This window comes from Mirounga angustirostris, unplaced genomic scaffold, assembly GCF_029215605.1.
Source record: "Mirounga angustirostris isolate CCGP_5_RB_7025 unplaced genomic scaffold, mMirAng1.0.hap1 SCAF_4, whole genome shotgun sequence".
Taxonomy (NCBI): domain Eukaryota; kingdom Metazoa; phylum Chordata; class Mammalia; order Carnivora; family Phocidae; genus Mirounga; species Mirounga angustirostris.
Window position 1 is genome coordinate 44,181,849 of NW_026991712.1, and position 18,168 is coordinate 44,200,016.

At 38.9% G+C, this 18,168-nt stretch overlaps 1 protein-coding gene across 2 annotated transcripts in view; it reads right to left on the reverse strand.

The window, feature by feature from the left end:
* Window positions 1–18,168, reverse strand: part of LRRC69 (leucine rich repeat containing 69) — a 104,708-nt gene that overhangs the window by 69,662 nt on the left and 16,878 nt on the right. Inside the window, exon 2 of one of the 2 annotated variants that reach the window (XM_045896253.2) lies at window positions 904–1,030. The exons of the other annotated variant lie outside the window; for it this stretch is intronic. Coding sequence (XP_045752209.1) covers window positions 904–1,030 — 127 coding nt within the window. The remainder of the gene's footprint in view (window positions 1–903; window positions 1,031–18,168) is intronic. 2 annotated transcript variants of the gene reach the window in all.

An 18,168-nucleotide genomic window follows, 5' to 3' on the forward strand; every position in this document is an offset into this window, starting at 1 on the left:
TTTCCTCCTAAGTAAACTGTAATTGAACCCTTAATCTATGGCTTTGCATATATAATGTGCATAACCATCAATAAGTGTTTGTTACAGTTCCTATTTTGAAAAAATATTTCTCCAAGATACATGACTTAAGATTTTTAAATAAAGAGATCATACCAAGTCTATTTGTGCTATTTGCCAAATATTCCCCTAACTTAGCACCCCATGCAGTGATATCCTTAATAAATGCTGCTTGATGGTGACAGTGATTATATCTAGCACCCATGTCTCAAAAATTCACATATCTTTAGTTTTACTAATAGAGGCAGAGACATAGAATGATGAGGTGCTGTACGTGAGTCAATGAAGCTATAAAAATCACCTAGATCTTTGTCATGTGTTTTGTCCTTAAGCCCACTCTACCTATATTAAATAGGAAGAATGTTGAACGGAGAAGTTACAAGTTGAAAAGAAACACCAAAAAAAAATGCCAATTATTGGATCTCATATTTTTTCTTTCAAATTCTCCTGATTTTAAACTTAGCATCTTGATCAGATATTGTAGCTTAATATTGAGACAATAAAAAGTGTAAAGAATAATAAGAGCTTTTCTTGATTCGATTTTCAACCAGTTTCCTCTCAGGCACAGGGAAAGGGCCTCCAGATTCAAGAGTCAAAATGTACACTGATTCTGAAAAGGGAAAATTTGCTAATACTAACTTGTTTTCTTAGGTCCACATTAGAGAAATATATAATACAATGGTTGAAAAAAAAAGTCCCCCAAATTTCTTAATTTCAAGAATAGTGTATAAATATCTGCAACAAAAAAAGATTAAAAGGTAAAATTTCTTTTTTTACTTTTTTACTTGTTCAATATAAGGAGATTAAGTTTGATCCCATAATGTTGCTCTTCTTTGACTAACTTACCACATGCTTCAGATGCAAATTTACAAATCTTATTTCCAAATAAATGAAGCTTCTTCAGGGATGTAAGGTATTTCATCTCTTCTGGAATTTCTTCCAAAAGGTTGTTTCCCAGATTTAGTACTATCAACTGTAAACATATAGAAATTTAATGAACTCATGCATTATTCACCTTCAAATGAGATGAAGAAATCATTAAGAACTTTTGTTGATAACTTTACACCTAGAGGAGTTAAAAAAAGAACACATGAATCCTAAACCAGTAGCAGAAGAGAAATAATAAATATTAGAGCAGAAATCAATGATACAGAAACAACATCAACAACCCAGTAGAACAGATCATGAAACCAGAGCTGGTTCTTTGAAAAAGATTAATAAAATTGATAAACCCCTAACCAGTATTTATCAAAAAGAAAAGAGAAAGGACCCAAATAAATTAAATCACGAACGAGAAAGGAGAGATCACAACCAACGCCACAGAAAAATTCTATGCCAACAAACTGGGCAATCTGGAAGAAATGGACAAATTCCTACAAACATATAAACCACCAAAACTGAAAGAGGGAGAAATAGAAAACTTGAACAGACTGATAACCAGCAATGAAATTGAATCAGTAATCAAAAATCTCCCAACAAAAGTCCAGGGCAGGATGGCTTCCCAGGGGAATTCTACCAAACATTTAAAGAAGAGTTAAAATTCTTCTGAAACTGTTCCAAAAAATAGAAATGGAAGGAAAACTTCCAAACTTATTCTATGAGGCCAGCATTACCTTGATCTTAAAACCAGACAAAGACTCCACTAAAAAAGAGAACTACAGGCCAATATGCCTGATTAACATAGATGCAAAAATCCTCAACAAAATACTCGCAAATTGAATCCAACAGTACATTAAAAGAATCATTCACCACGATTAAGTGGGATTTACTCCTGGGTTTCAAGGGTGGCTCAATATTCACAAATCAATCAGCATGATACACCACATTAATAAAAGAATGAATAAAGGCGCCTGGGTGACTCAGTCGTTAAGCGTCTGCCTTCGGCTCATGTCATGATCCTAGGGTCCTGGGATTGAGTCCCACCCACATCGGTCTCCCTGCTCGGCGGGAAGCCTGCTCCCTCTCCCACTCCCCCTGCTTGTGTTCCTGCTCTCACTATCTCTGTCTCTGTCAATTAAATAAATAAAATCTTTTTTAAAAAAATAAAAGAGGGGTGCCTGGGTGGCTTAGTCGTCAAGCATCTGCCTTCGGCTCAGGTCGTGATCCCAAGGTCCTGGGATTGAGCCCTGCATCGGGCTCCTGGCTCCACACATGGCCTGCTTCTTCTTCCACTCCCCCTGCTTGTATTCCTGCTCTCGCTATCTCTCTCTGTCAAATAAATAAATAAAATCTTTAAAAATAAAAAAATAAAAGAATGGATAAGAACCATATGATCCTCTCAATAGATGCAGAAAAAGCATCTGATAAGTACAGCATCCACTCTTGATAAAAACCTTCCACAAAGTAGGGATAGAAGGAACATACCTCAACATCATAAGAGCTGTATATAAAAGACCCACAGTTAATACCATCCTCAACAGGGAAAAACTGAGAGCTTTTCTCCTAAGGTCAGGAACACGACAGTGATGTCCATTCTTATCACTATTAAAATAGTATTAACATCAGCAATCAAATAACAAAAAGAAATAAAAGGCATCCAAATCGGCAAAGAAGAAGTCACTATTTGCAGAAGACATGATACTCTATATAGAAAACCAGAAAGACTCCACCAAAAAATTGCTAGAACTGATACATGAATTCAGTAAAGTCACAGGATACAAAATCAACATACAAAAATCTGTTGCATTTCTCTACACCAATAATGAAACAACAGCAAGAGAAATCAAGGAATCAATCCCATTTACAATAGCATCAAAAACCTTAAGATACCTACGAATAAGCCTAACCAAAGAAGTAAAAGATATGTACTCCAAAAACTATGAAACACTTCTGAAAGAAATTGAAGATGAGACAAAGAAATGGGAAAACATTCCATGCTCATGGATTGGAAGAACAAATATTGTAAAAATGTCTATACTACCCAAAGCAATCTACACGTTTAATGCAATACCTATCAAAATACCACCAGCATTTTAAAATTTGTATGGAACCACAGAAGACCCGAATAGCCAAAGGAATCTTAAAAAAGAAAAGCAAGGCTGGAGGCATAGCAATTCTAGACATGAAGCTGTATTACAAAGCTGTGGTGATCAAGACAGTATGGTACTGGCACAAAAACACATAAGTGAATGGAACAGAACAGAAAATGCCGAAGTGGACCCACAAATATGTGGTCAACTAATCTTTGACAAAGCAGGAAAGAATATCCAGTGAAAAAAAGACAGTCTCTTCAACAAGTGGTGTTGGGAAAACTGGACAGCCACATGCAAAAGAACATGGACTACTTTCTTACACCATACACAAAAACAAATTCAGAATGGGTGAAAGACCTAAATGTGAGACAGGAAACCATCAAAATCATAAAGGAGAACACATAGAGGTAACCTCTTTGATGTCAGCCATAGCAACTGCCTACTAGATACATCACATGAGGCAAGGGAAACAAAAGCAAAAATAAACTATTGGGGGTGCCTAGGTGGTGCAGTTGGTTGAGCATCTGATTTTTGGTTTGGGCTCAGGTCGTGATCTCAGGATTGTGGGATCGAGCCCTGTGTCAGGCTCCACACTCAGTGCAGTCTGCTTGAGATTCTCTCTTCCTCTCCCTCTCATGCTCTCTCTCTCAAATAAATAAATAAATCTTTAAAAAAAAAAAATAAACTATTGGTGGGCACCTGGGTGGCTCAGTTGGTTAAGCGACTGCCTTCGGCTCAAGTCATGATCCTGGAGTCCCAGGATCTAGTCTTGCATCAGGCTCCCTGCTCAGCAGGAAGTCTGCTTCTCCCTCTGACCCTCCCCCCTGCATGCTCTCTCTTTCTCTTTCATTCTCTCTCTCAAATAAATAAAATCTTTTAAATAAATAAACAAACTATTGGGACTTCATCTCAAGACAAAAGCTTCTGCACGGTGAAGGAAATAATCAACAAAAATAAAAGGCAGCCTATGGAATGGGAGAAGATATTTGCAAATGACATAACTTGTAAAGGGTTGGTATCCAAAATATATAAAGAACTTATGAAACTCAACACCCAAAAAAACAAAAAATCCAGGTAAAAAATGGGGAGAAGACATTAATAGACATTTTTTCAAAGAAGACATACAAATGGCTAATAGACACATGAAAAGATGCTCAACATCACTCATCATCAAGGAAATATGAGATACCACCTCACACTAGTCAGAATGGCTAAAATTAAAATTAACAAGTCAGGAAACAGCAGATGTTGGTGAGGATGCGAAGAAAGGGGAACCCTCTTAAACTGTTGGTGGGAATGCAAACTGGTACAGCCACACTGGAAAACAGTATGGAGGTTCCTCAAAAAGTTAAAAATAGTATTACCCTATGACCCAGCAATTGCACTACTAGGTATTTACTCAAAGGGTACACAAATATTGATTCAAAGAGATACATGCACCCTGATGTTTATAACAGCATTATCAACAATAACCAAATTATGGAAAGAGCCCAAATGTCCATTGACTGATAAAAGGATAAAGATGTGGCTAAATATACAACATAATATAGTCAGCCATAAAAAAGAATGAAATATTGCCATTTGCAATGACATGGATGGAGCTAGAGAGAGTACTATGCTAAGCAAAATAAGTCAGTCAAAAAAGACAAATACCATATGATTTCACTCATATGTGGAATTTAAGAAACAAAACAGATGAACATAGAGGGGAAAAAGAAAGAGGCAAACCACAGAGCAGACTATTAACTATAGAAAATAAACAGAGTTGCTGGAGGGAAGCTGGGTGGGGGGATGAGTTAAATGCATGATGGGTATTAAGGAGGACACCTGTTGTGATGAACACTGGGTATGTATGTAAGTGATGAATCACTAAATCCTAAACATGAAACTCATATTACAAGGTATGTTAGCTAACTGGAATTTAAATAAAAACTTGGTAGAAAAAAATAAAGTAGTCTTATTAGGTATGCTGCATAAAAAATTAAAATGGTAAGATACAAGAAAAGTGCACGTCAGAATAAAAATATTGGAATGGAAATGACCCATGTTGGGTGGAATGTGGTGAAAATAATGTAGTAATTCAAGCCAGGGAAAGGCCAACAAAAGTGACTGCTGTTAAAAATAGCATCATTATTTTTAGTTATTCTATATAAAATTCTTTCTATTCAAAATTTATGTCTTTGACAATTTCTCATACACATGTGATATTACCTGACAATTTCAACATTAAAATGATTTTTGTAACATGGATTTTAAAAAGAACTTTGTTGAGATCCATGTAACCTAAGAAAATGTCAGCATAATCTTAAACAATTCTTTCACATATATCTAAAATGAACTTTATAAATAAAGTTCATTTGAGCTTCAGGTTCAAACATCTTATGTTAATTAAAGCACAATTTAATTTTTAATAAAGCACTGAACTTCATTAAAATTGTAATGTAAACCATTGAAAGGGCATTTAAAACCACAATTAATGATTCACTCATAATTCACTTGAGCATCCTGAAGAGTATCCTAACATTGTGACCCATACAATCAAAACCTTTAAGAAGTCGGCAAAGGGCTCATCAACATAAGTGTACTCTTAATCCCCTTTATCTATTTCACGCATCCTCCCACTTGTACACTTATCTTGATGAACACTGAGAAATATATAGAGCAGTTGAATCATACTGTACACCTGAAATTAATGTAACATTGTATGATAATTACACTTGAATTTTAGGGGGGGTGCCTGGGTGGTTCAGTCAGTTAAGCATCTGCCTTGGGCTCAGGTCATGATCTGAGCCACCCAGGTGCCCCGACCTTATTCTTTTGTAAAGGTGAAGTTAAAATATATTCGTGTAGCCATTCTAATGGAAAGACTTAATCCAGAGTCTGTGACTATATTAGTTTCCTATTGGACTATAACAAATTACCACAAATTTAGTAGCTTAAAACAAGGCAAATTTATTATCTTATAGTTCTGGAGGTCAGATGAAATTAAATTGGATTCACTGACAAAAGTGTTGACAGGACTGTGTTTTTCTGGAGACTCTAGGGGTGAATCTGTTCTCTTACCTTTTCTAGCTTCCAGAAACCGTTCACATTCATTGATTTCTGGCCCTCACTTTCATTTTCAAAACCAGCAAGGACTGGTGAAGTCTCAAATCACAACATCATTCTGATGCTGTCTTCCATATTTAAAGAACCTCATACTCTGATTTCTCTTCAGACTGTATAAATCTTTCATCCTTTGCTAAAGAACCTCACAATTACACAGGGCCTACACATATTATCCAGGATAATCTCTTCATCTCAAGGTTAGCTGACTATCGACCTTGATTCTATCTGTACCCTTGATTCTTCATTGACATGTAACCTAACATTCACAGATTATTGGGATTAGGATGTAGGCATCTTTGGGGGACCATTATATGTCTATAGCAGTGACTATTTGAAATCTCTTTTCCAAAAATCAAGTCAATTTCTTTCTTTTGCCTAAATTTAGTGAGAAATTCATAGCAGTAAACTAATGCTCGACAAAATCTTTGTGAGTACTAGTGAGAAATACAACAGTTGGGAACTGTGAAAGGTCTGAGATTTTACTCAATTTGCAAGCTAATAGTTAACCTGCCACTATTTCATAGATGCTGGCAGAAAGCATGAGACCTCTGGGCAGGAGACAAAGGTCATTTTATTACCTACAGCAACAGTGTCCAGAATATTGTTATTTTTGCACCAGCAATGCAAAAAAAACAGATGATACCTGGACATGCAATGGATTGTGTTACAGAAGAGAAACCATGAATTTAGGGAACCTGAATCTTTTAGAATAAGCAATAACTGTGCTTGCCCTTTGCTCCAGAGGAGACACGATTTCTAATTTCCAAGGCTATCTGCTATATAAATGTTCCCGAAAAGTTAGTTCAGAACAAAGCTAGTCAGTGCCTCTGCATACAGAGATGTGCAAAAACATGAGAGACTCATGGAGAATTGTCTTCATTGAAAATATGGCAACATATATTTTTAAAGTAAATAACAAAGAACTAAACTTGTGATTTCTCACACTATCAGGGCTTTCCAGGTATTTCTGAGGGCACAACCTCTATAGTGCTTATTTTGCATGCTATGTCATAAGTTTTCATCTATGAGTTACATATATTGTCATTGTGTTTTACAGAATCTAAGGGCATGGCCCAGATATTTGAAGATAACACAGTAATTTGATTTCATGGTATATCAATGGGAAATCACAGGATATAATCAAGCTTGACTATAAAGTAGATTGGGTTTTTTTGATGCTTTGAGATATATCCACAAACAAATTATGAAAAAATGCAATCTAAACTGCCCACATAATCATCTATAAGGAAGCAAGTGGGTCAGTATTCATCTGAAAATATGCACTGTATGCCTATTTTGAGCCACCAGTTCTAGATACTAGATACACAGAGGTGAATAAGACTTGTAAGGTCTTGGGACGCCCGAGTGGCTCAGTCGGTTAAGTGGCTGCCTTCAGCTCAGGTCATGATCCTGGGGTCCTGGGATCAAGTCCCACGTGGGGCTCCTTGCTCAGTGGGGAGCCTGCTTCTTCCTCTACCTCTGCTACTCCCCTGCTTATGCTCTCGCTCTGACAAATAAATAAAATCTTAAAAAAAAAAAAAAAAAGACTTGTAAGGTCTTTACCCTCAAGACACTTACACAGTAACAGTGAGAGAAAAGCAATCCAATGAATGAAAAATAAGTGAATGATGATGGGGGAGGAGTAGGGGGACCCTAAGTTTGTTTCATCCCTTAAATACAACTAGATAGTTATCAAATCATTTTAAACACCCAAGAAATCAATCGGAAGTCTGAGAAAACAAATACTGCAAGTCTACAAGTAGAAAAGCAACCACCTTTTGGAAGATAGGAGGTGCAGAAACTTGAATCCGGTGTGATAAAGCTGAGTATATGGCAGCAGGGAGGAAGCCTGCTTAAGGAGGCTACCACAAAGCATTATAAACAATGGAGTGAAAAATTAGAACTTTTAGAGGTCTTCTACACTGGGAGACATGCCTGGCTTAAAGGTGCTCAGGTGGTGAAGTGGAGTGGAATCCCAGGTGTGACGCCATGATCTGAGGATCCTCTGGGTCACAAAAACAAGTGGTGCCTAAGTGCACCACTGTTTCCAAGCATAGTAGTGTGGAAGCCAGCTGACAACAGCAAGTCTAGGTGCTGGCTTTCTGCTCTGTGTTGCCATAAACTGTGAACCACTGTGCGGTCGTGTGACCACTTTCCTGGGATGGGTCCAGCAAAAGGCAGAAGTGTGGGTTGACCCTCCCCAGGAGGAACAGTAAGAGGTCCCTAAAATTTGGAGTTTTGAAACTTGGTCACATGCCTGAGATAAAAAAGCTCAGACATAGGCAGGGTGAATACAGAGTTCTGACATAAACTGGGGAGATGAGTGATTGATTGCTCTTCTGTGAAGACTCACCAAAGAGTGGGGGGCATGAATTTTCAGCTCCCAGGCTAGAGAGCTGGGCACCCCCCATATTCATCCTGCCCATCAGTGCTGAAAGCCTTCAGGGAGCAAAACAGCACCACCTAGTGGAGTCCAGAGCCGCTTACATCAAGCCCTGCCTCCCTATGCACCGGAGGTGCATTTCCACTAGGACAAGTCCACCTGAGAATCAGGGCAACAGGACCCACCCCAAGAAGACCAGCACAAACAACTTGCTCGCACCAAATTTACTGATTATATAGAGGGCTGCAAATCTTCAGCTCTAGGGGAAAATAGTATCTAGTATCCGTTGTATTTTTATTCTTTAGGGTTTTTTTTAAGTTATTTCTTTTTTTTCAATTCTCTTTTTTATTCTTTTTTAAGTTTATATATATATATATTCTATTTTTTTGTTTTCTTTCATCACATTTTATTTATATATTTTCTTTCTTTCTTTCTTTCTTTCTTTCTTTCTTATTTTGGTATCTAGTTTCTTTAATAAGCAGACTAAAACACACCCAGGATGGATGATTTGTTGTTTTTGTTGTTGTTGTTGTTGTTTTTTAAGATTTTATTTTCTTTATTTATTTGAGAGAGAGAGAGAGTGAGAGACAGAGAGCACGAGAGGGAAGAGGGTCAGAGGGAGAAGCAGACTCCCCACTGAGCAGGGAGCCCGATGCGGGACTCGATCCCAGGACTCCGGGATCATGACCTGAGCAGAAGGCAGTCGCCCAACCAACTGAGCCACCCAGGCGCCCTGTTTCTTTTTCTTTCTTGTTTTCTTTTCTGGACAAAATGATGAGATGGAGAAATTCACCCAAAATGAAAGAACAGGAGGTAGTACTCATAGCCATGGATTTAATCAATACAGATATAAGTAAGATGTCTGAACTGGGGGGGCGGAGCAAGATGGCGGAGGAGTAGGAGACCTGGATTTCGTCTCCTCTCAGGAATTCAGCTGGATAGGGATCAAACCATTCTGAACACCTACAAACCCAACAGGAGATCGAAGAAAAGAAGAGCAACAACTCTCTCACCAGAAAAGCGACCACTTTCTGGAAGGTAGGATGTGCGGAGAAGTGAATCCGAGGCGATATTCGGGAGGATAGATGGCGGGGGAGGGGCCTCCGTCAGCCGCTTCTGGCAAGTGATAGAGCCGCAGAGCACAAAATCGGAACTTTTAAAAGCCTGCTCCGCCGAGGGACGTCACTCTGGTGGCTAAGCGGGGGGTGGAACCCTCCGGGACAGTGTGGTCTCAGGACCCTCGGGGTCACAGAAAGACCGGGGGTGCTGAGTGTGGCAGAGCTCCCAGGGATCAGAGCGGGGAAGCCGGCTGCAGAGGTGGAGCCCAGGCGCGGGCTCTCAGCTCGGGGTGGCCATAAACCGTGATCCGCGGCACAGCCGGGCCACTGCTCCTCCAGCAGGGACCCAACAAGCGGCAGATCCGGGGAGACTCACCTTCTTCCCCGGGAGGAGCCGTACGGGAGTGCAACGCAGGGATCTGCTGGGTTTGGAGACTCCACCTGGGGTTGGGTGCCAGAGATAGAAACGCGCGGTCACAGGCCTGGCGAGTGCGGAGTGCGGCTGGAGACCCAGGAGACGGGAGTGACTGACGGCTTTTCTCTGGGGGCTCACTGAGGAGCGGGGCCCCGAGTTCTTGGCTCCTCCGGGGCGGAGATTGGGAGGCCGCCATTTTCACTCTCCAGCTCCAAAGCTGTACGGAAAGCTCACAGGGAACAAAAGCCCCAGAGAGCAAACCCGAGCAGATTACTAAGCCAGGAGGGGGCAAGGGCGGGGCAATTCCGCCTCCGGCAGAGACATTTGGAAACCACGGCAACAGGCCCCTCCCCAGAAGATCAGCGAGAACAGCCAGCCAAGACCAAGTTTACTGATCAATGAGAACGGCAGAACTCCAGCGCTAGGGGACTACTGCACATAGAATTCACGGCTTTTTTACCATGATTCCTTAGTCTTTTAAAGTTAATTTTTTTAAACTGTCTTTTTGTCTTTTTATTTCTTTTTGAATTTTTCTTTTTCCCCTTTTCAACCAACATCTTATCAATCCCTTTAAAAAAAAAAAAACATTTTTATTTTTCATTTTTAGAGTCATATTCTATCCCTTCATAGTAGTTACCCATATTTTTGGCTTATATATATAAGTTGTTCTCTCTTTAAAATTTTGAGATAGTTTCTTCTAACAGATTAAAATATACCCTAAATCTCTAGTATATGGTGTTTTCTATTCCCCTGCCTGATCACATCCTCTCGCTTTTTTTTTCTCTCTTTTTCGTTTTTCTTTTTTTAAATCCTCTTCTCTCTTTTTTCAAACAACTTCTTATTAATTCCTTTTATAACATTTTTTATAATTTCCATTTTTACAGTCATGTTCCATCCCTTCATCATATCAACCCTTATTTTTGTACATATATAAGTTTTTCTTTCTTTAAAATTTTGGGAGGCACTTTATTCTAAAAGACCAAAATACACCCCAAATCTAGTGTGTGGCACTGATCTATATACCATATAGATCATATTTGATCACATTCTGGTTTTTCTTTTGTTGTTGTTGTTTTGTTTGTTTTTGTTTTTATCTTTTTCTTTTTTTCTTTTTCTTTTTTCTCTCTTTCCTTTTCTTATCCCACTGCTTCAGGTCTTTTCTGGTTTGTTTAGAGTATATTTTCTGGGGACGTGGTTACTCTGCCAGCATTTTGTTCTCTCATTAATCTATTCTCCTCTGCACAAAATGACAAGACGGAAAAAATCACCTCAACAAAAAGAACATGAGGTAGTACCGTATTCTCCTCTGCACAAAATGACAAGACGGAAAAAATCACCTCAACAAAAAGAACATGAGGTAGTACCGACTGCCAGGGAACTACTCAATACGGACATTAGTACGATATCAGATCTAGAGTTCAGAATCATCACTTTAAAGATACTAGCTGGGCTTGAAAAAAATATGGAAGTTATTAGAGAAACCCTTTCTGGAGAAGTAAAAGAGCTAAAATCCAACCAAGTAGAAATCAAAAAGGCTATTAATGAGGTGCAAGAAAAATGGGGGTGCTAACTGCTAGAATAAATGAGGCAGAAGAGAGAATCAGTAATATAGAAGATGAAATGATGGAAAATAAAGAAGCTGAGAAAAAGAGAGATAAACAACTACTGGATCATGAGGGCAGAATTCGAGAGATAAGCGATACCGTAAGACGAAACAACATTAGAATAATTGGGATCCCAGAAGAAGAAAGAGAGAGAGGGCCAGAAGGTATAATGGAGCAAATTATAGCAGAGAACTTCCCTAATTTGGGGAAAGAAACAGGCATGAAAATCCAGGAAGCACAGAGAACCCCTCTCAAAATCAATAAAAATAGGTCAACTCCCCGACATCTAATAGTAAAACTTACGAGTCTCATAGACAAAGAGAAAATCCTGAAAGCAGCTCGGGAGAAGAGATATGTAACCTACAAGGGTAGAAACATTAGATTGGCAACAGACCTATCCACAGAGACCTGGCAGGCCAGAAAGGACTGGCAGGATATATTCAGAGCACTAAATGAGAAAAATATGCAGCCAAGAATACTCTATCCAGCTAGGCTGTCATTGAAAATTGAAGGAGAGATAAAAAGCTTCCAGGACAAACAAAAACTAAAGGAATTTGCAAACACGAAACCAGCCCTACAGGAAATCTTGAAAGGGGTCCTCTAAGCAAAGAGAGACCCTAAAAGCAACATAGACCAGAAAGGAACACAGACAATATATGGTAACAGTCACCTTACAGGCAATACAATGGCACTAAATTCCTATCTTTCAATAGTTACCCTGAATGTAAATGGGCTAAATGCCCCAATCAAAAGACACAGGCTAACAGACTAGATTAAAAAACAAGATCCATCGATATGCTGTCTGCAAGAGACTCATTTTAGAACCAAAGACACACCCAGATTGAAAGTGAGGGGGTGGAAAACCATTTACCATGCTAATGGACACCAAAAGAAAGCTGGGGTGGCAATCCTTATATCAGACAAATTAGATTTTAAACCAAAGACTGTAATAAGAGATGAGGAAGGACACTATATCATACTTAAAGGATCTATCCAACAAGAAGATCTAACAATTGTAAATATCTATGCCCCTAACATGGGAGCAGCCAATTATATAAGGCAATTAATAACAAAAGCAAAGAAACACATTGACAACAATACAATAATAGTGGGGGACTTTAACATCCCCCTCACTGAAATGGACAGATCGTCTAAGCAAAAGATCAACAAGGAAATAAAGACTTTAAATGACACACTGGACCAAATGGACTTCACAGACATATTCAGAACATTCCACCCCAAAGCAACGGAATACACATTCTTCTCTAGTGCCCATGGAACATTCTCCAGAATAGATCACATCCTAGGTCATAAATCAGGTCTCAACCGGTACCAAAAGATTGGGATCATTCCCTGCCTATTTTCAGACCACAATGCTTTGAAACTAGAACTCAATCACAAGAGGAAAGTCGGAAAGAACTCAAATACATGGAGGCTAAAGAGCATCCTACTAAAGAATGAATGGGTCAACAAGGAAATTAAAGAAGAATTAAAAAAATTCATGGAAACCAATGAAAATGAAAACACAACTGTTCAAAATCTTTGGGATACAGCAAAGGCAGTCCTAAGAGGAAAGTATATAGCAATACAAGCCTTTCTCAAGAAACAAGAAAGGTCTCAAGTACACAACCTAACCCTCCACCTAAAGGAGCTGGAGAAAGAACAGCAAATAAAGCCTAAACCCAGCAGGAGAAGAGAAATCATAAAGATCAGAGCAGAAATCAATGAAATAGAAATTAAAAGAACAGTAGAACAGATCAACGAAACTAGGAGCTGGTTCTTTGAAAGAATTAACAAGATTGATAAACCCTTGGCCAGACTTATCAAAAAGAGAAGAGAAATGACCCAAATCAACAAAATCATGAATGAAAGAGGAGAGATCACAACCAACACCAAAGAAATACAAACAATTATAAGAACATATTATGAGCAACTCTATGCCAGCAAATTAGATAACCTGGAAGAGATGGATGCATTCCTAGAGATGTATCAACTACCAAAACTGAACCAGGATGAAATAGAAAACCTGAACAGACCTATAACCACTAAGGAAATTGAAGCAGTCATCAAAAATCTCCCAAAAAACAAAAGCCCAGGGCCAGATGGCTTCCCAGGGGAATTCTACCAAGCATTTCAAGAAGAATTAATACCTATTCTTCTGAAACTGTTCCAAAAAATAGAAACGGAAGGAAAACTTCCAAACTCATTTTATGAGGCCAGCATTACCTTGATCCCCAAACCAGACAAAGACCCCATCAACAAGGAGAATTACAGACCAATATCCCTGATGAACATGGATGCAAAAATTCTCACCAAAATACTAGCCAATAGGATCCAACAGTACATTAAAAGGATTATTCACCATGACCAAGTGGGATTTATTCCTGGGCTGCAAGGTTGGTTCAACATCCGCAAATCAATCAATGTGATACAATACATTAACAAAAGAAAGAACAAGAATCATATGATCCTCTCAATAGATGCAGAAAAAGCTTTTGACAAAGTACAGCATCCTTTCTTGATCAAAACTCTTCAGAGTATAGGCATAGAGGGTACATACCTCAATATCATAAAAGCCATCTATGAAAAACCTACAGCAAATATTATTCTCAATGGGGAAAAACTGAGAGCTTTCCCCCTAAGGTCAGGAACACGGCAGGGATGTCCACTATCACCACTGCTATTCAACATAGTATTGGAAGTCCTAGCCACAGCCATCAGACAACAAAAAGAAATCAAAGGCATCCAAATCAGCAAAGAAGAAGTCAAACTCTCACTCTTTGCAGATGATATGATACTTTATGTGGAAAACCCAAAAGACTCCACCCCAAAACTGCTAGAACTCATACAGGAATTCAGTCAAGTGGCAGGACATAAAACCAATGCACAGAAGTCAGTGGCATTCCTATACACCAACAACAAGATAGAAGAAAGAGAAATTAAGGAGTCGATCCCATTTACAATTGCACCCAAAAGCATAAGATACCTAGGAATAAATCTAACCAAAGAGACAAAGGATCTGTACTCAGAAAACTATAAAATACTCATGAAAGAAATTGAGGAAGACACAAAGAAATGGAAAAACGTTCCATGCTCATGGATTGGAAGAACAAATATTGTGAAGATGTCAATGCTACCTAGAGCAATCTACACATTCAATGCAATCCCCATCAAAATACCATCCACTTTTTTCAAAGAAATGGAACAAATAATCCTAAAATTTGTATGGAACCAGAAAAGACCCCGCATAGCTAGAGGAATATTGAAAAAGAAAAGCAAAGCCGGTAGCATCACAATTCCGGACTTCAAGCTCTATTACAAAGCTGTCATCATCAAGACAGCATGGTACTGGCACAAAAACAGACACATAGATCAATGGAACAGAATAGAGAGCCCAGAAATGGACCCTCAACTCTATGGTCAACTAATCTTCGACAAAGCAGGAAAGAATGTCCAATGGAACAAAGACAGTCTCTTCAACAAATCGTGTTGGGAAAATTGGATAGCCACATGCAGAAGATTGAAACTGGACCATTTCCTTACACCACACACAAAAATAAACTCCAAATGATTGAAGGACCTCAATGTGAGACAGGAGTCCATCAAAATCCTAAAGGAGAACACAGGCAGCAACCTCTTTGACCTCAGCCGAAGCAACCTCTTCCTAGAAACATCGCCAAAGGCAAGGGAAGCAAGGGCAAAAATGAACTATTGGGACTTCATCAAGATAAAAAGCTTTTGCAAAGCAAAGGAAACAGTCAACAAAACCAAAAGACAACCGACAGAATGGGAGAAGATATTTGCAAATGACATATCAGATAAAGGGCTAGTATCCAAAATCTATAAAGAACTCATCAAACTCAACACCCAAAGAACAAAGAATCCAATCAAGAAATGGGCAGAAGACATGAACAGACATTTTTCCAAAGAAGACATCCAAATGGCCAACAGACACATGAAAAAGTGCTCAATATCGCTCGGCATCAGGGAAATCCAAATCAAAACCTCAATGAGATACCACCTCACACCAGTCAGAATGGCTAAAATTAACAAGTCAGGAAACGACAGATGTTGGTGGGAATGCAGAGAAAGGGGAACCCTCCTACACTGTTGGTGGGAATGCAAGCTGGTGCAGCCACTCTGGAAAACTGTATGGAGGTTCCTCAAAAAGTTGAAAATAGAGCTACCATATGATCCAGCAATTGCACTACTGGATATTTACCCCAAAGATACAAAAGTAGGGATCCGAAGGGGTACATGCACCCCGATGTTTATAGCAGCAATGTCCACAATAGCCAAACTGTGGAAAGAGCCAAGATGTCCATCGACAGATGAATGGATAAAGAAGATGTGGTATATATATACAATGGAATATTATGCAGCCATCAAAAGGAATGAGATCTTGCCATTTGCAACGACGTGGATGGAACTGGAGGGTATTATGTTGAGTGAAATAAGTCAAACAGAGAAAGACATGTATCATATGATCTCACTGATATGAGGAATTCTTAATCGCAGGAATCAAACTGAGTGTTGTTGGAGTGGGGGGTGGGGTGGGAGGGATGGGGTGACTGGGTGATAGACACTGGGGAGGGTATGTGCTCTGGTAAGCGCTGTGAATTGTTCAAGACTGTCGAATCTCAGATCTGTACCTCTGAAACAAATAATGCAATATATGTTAAGAAAAAAAGAAGAAGAGGGTAGCGCTAGGGGAAGAGTGAAGCGGGGGAAATCGGAGGGGTAGACGAACCATGAGAGATGGTGGACTCTGAAAAACAAACGGGGTTCTAGAGGGGAGAGGGGTGGGAGGATGGGTTAGCCTGGTGGTGGGTATTGAGGAGGGCACGTTCTGCATGGAGCACTGGGTGTTGTGCACAAACAATGAATCATGGAACACTTCATCTAAAACTAATGATGTAATGTATGGGGATTAACATAAGAATAAAAAAAAAAAGATGTCTGAACTGGAATTTAAAACAACAATTATAGAATACTAGCTGGTCTTGAAAAAGCATAAAAGACTCTAGAGAATCCCTTACTGCAGAGATAAAAGAACTAAAATGTAGTCAGGCCAAAATTCAAAATGCTATTACCAAGATGCAGTCCCAAGTGGAGGCCATAAAAACAAGAATGAATGAATTAGAAGAGTGAATCAGTGATATAAAATATAAAATTATGGAAAATAGTGAAGCTGAAAAGAAGAGTGAAAGAACACTATTATATCATGAAGGTAGACTTAAAGAACTCAGCAATTCCATAAAGTGAAATAATATTCATGTTATAGGAGTCCCAGAAGAAAGATAGTGGGGAAAAAGGGGCAGAAGGTTTATTTGAACAAATTATGCTAAGAACTTCCCTAATCTGGGGAAGGAAACTGGCTTTCAAGTCCAGGAGGCACAGAGAACTCCCCTCAAAATCAACAAAAATTGGTCAACACCATGACATATTATAGTGAAATTTGCAAATTACAAAGATAAAGTCCTGAAAGTAGCTCGGGACAAGAGGTCCTTAACCTACAAGGGTAGACAGCTGGCAGCATAGCTGTCCACAGAGACCTGGCAGGCCTGAATGATATATTCAATGTGCTAAATGGGAAAAATATGCAGTCAAGGATACTTCATCCATCAAGGTTGTCATTCAAAATAGAAGGAAAGATAAAGAGTTGCCAAGACAAAGAAAAACTAAAGGAATTTGTAAACACTAAACCAGCCCTGCAAGAAATATTAAAGGGGACCCTTTGAGAGTCCAAAAGTAACAAAGACTAGAAAGGAACAGGGATAATCTACAGGAATAGCGACTTTATAGGTAATACAATGGCACTAAATTTGTAATTTCAATAATTACTCTGAATGTAAATGGACTAAATCCTCCTCCAATCAAAAGACATAGGGTAGCAGAATGGATAAAAAAACAAGACCCAATGATATGCTGCTTACAAGAGACTCCTTTTAGACCCAAAGTCACCTCCAGCTTGAAACTGAGGGGATGGAGAACCATTTATCATGCTAATGGACATCAAAAGAAAGCTGGCATAGCCATCCTTGTATCAGAAAAACTAGATTTTAAACCTAAGACTATAATAAGAGATGAAGAAGGACACTATAGCATAATAAAGGGGTCCATCCAACAAGAAGATCTAACAATTGCAAATATTTATGCCCCTAACTTGGGAGCAGCCAAATATATAAATCAATTAATAACAAACTTAAAGAAACTCATTGATAATATTATAATAATAGTAAGGGCTTTAACACCCCACTCACAGTAATGGACAGATCATCTAAGCAGAAGACCAACAAGGAAACAAGAGCTTTGAATGACACACTGGACCAGATGGACTTCACAGATATACTCAGAGCATTTCATCCTAAAACTGCAGAATACACATTCTTTTTGAGTGCACATGGAACATTCTCCAGAATAGATTACATACTGGGTCATAAATCAGGTTTCAGCTGTTACAAAAAAATTGGGATCATACCATGCATATTTTCAGACCACAATGCTATGAAACTTGAAGTCAACCACAAGAAAAAATTTGGAATGACCACAAATATATGGAGGTTAAAGA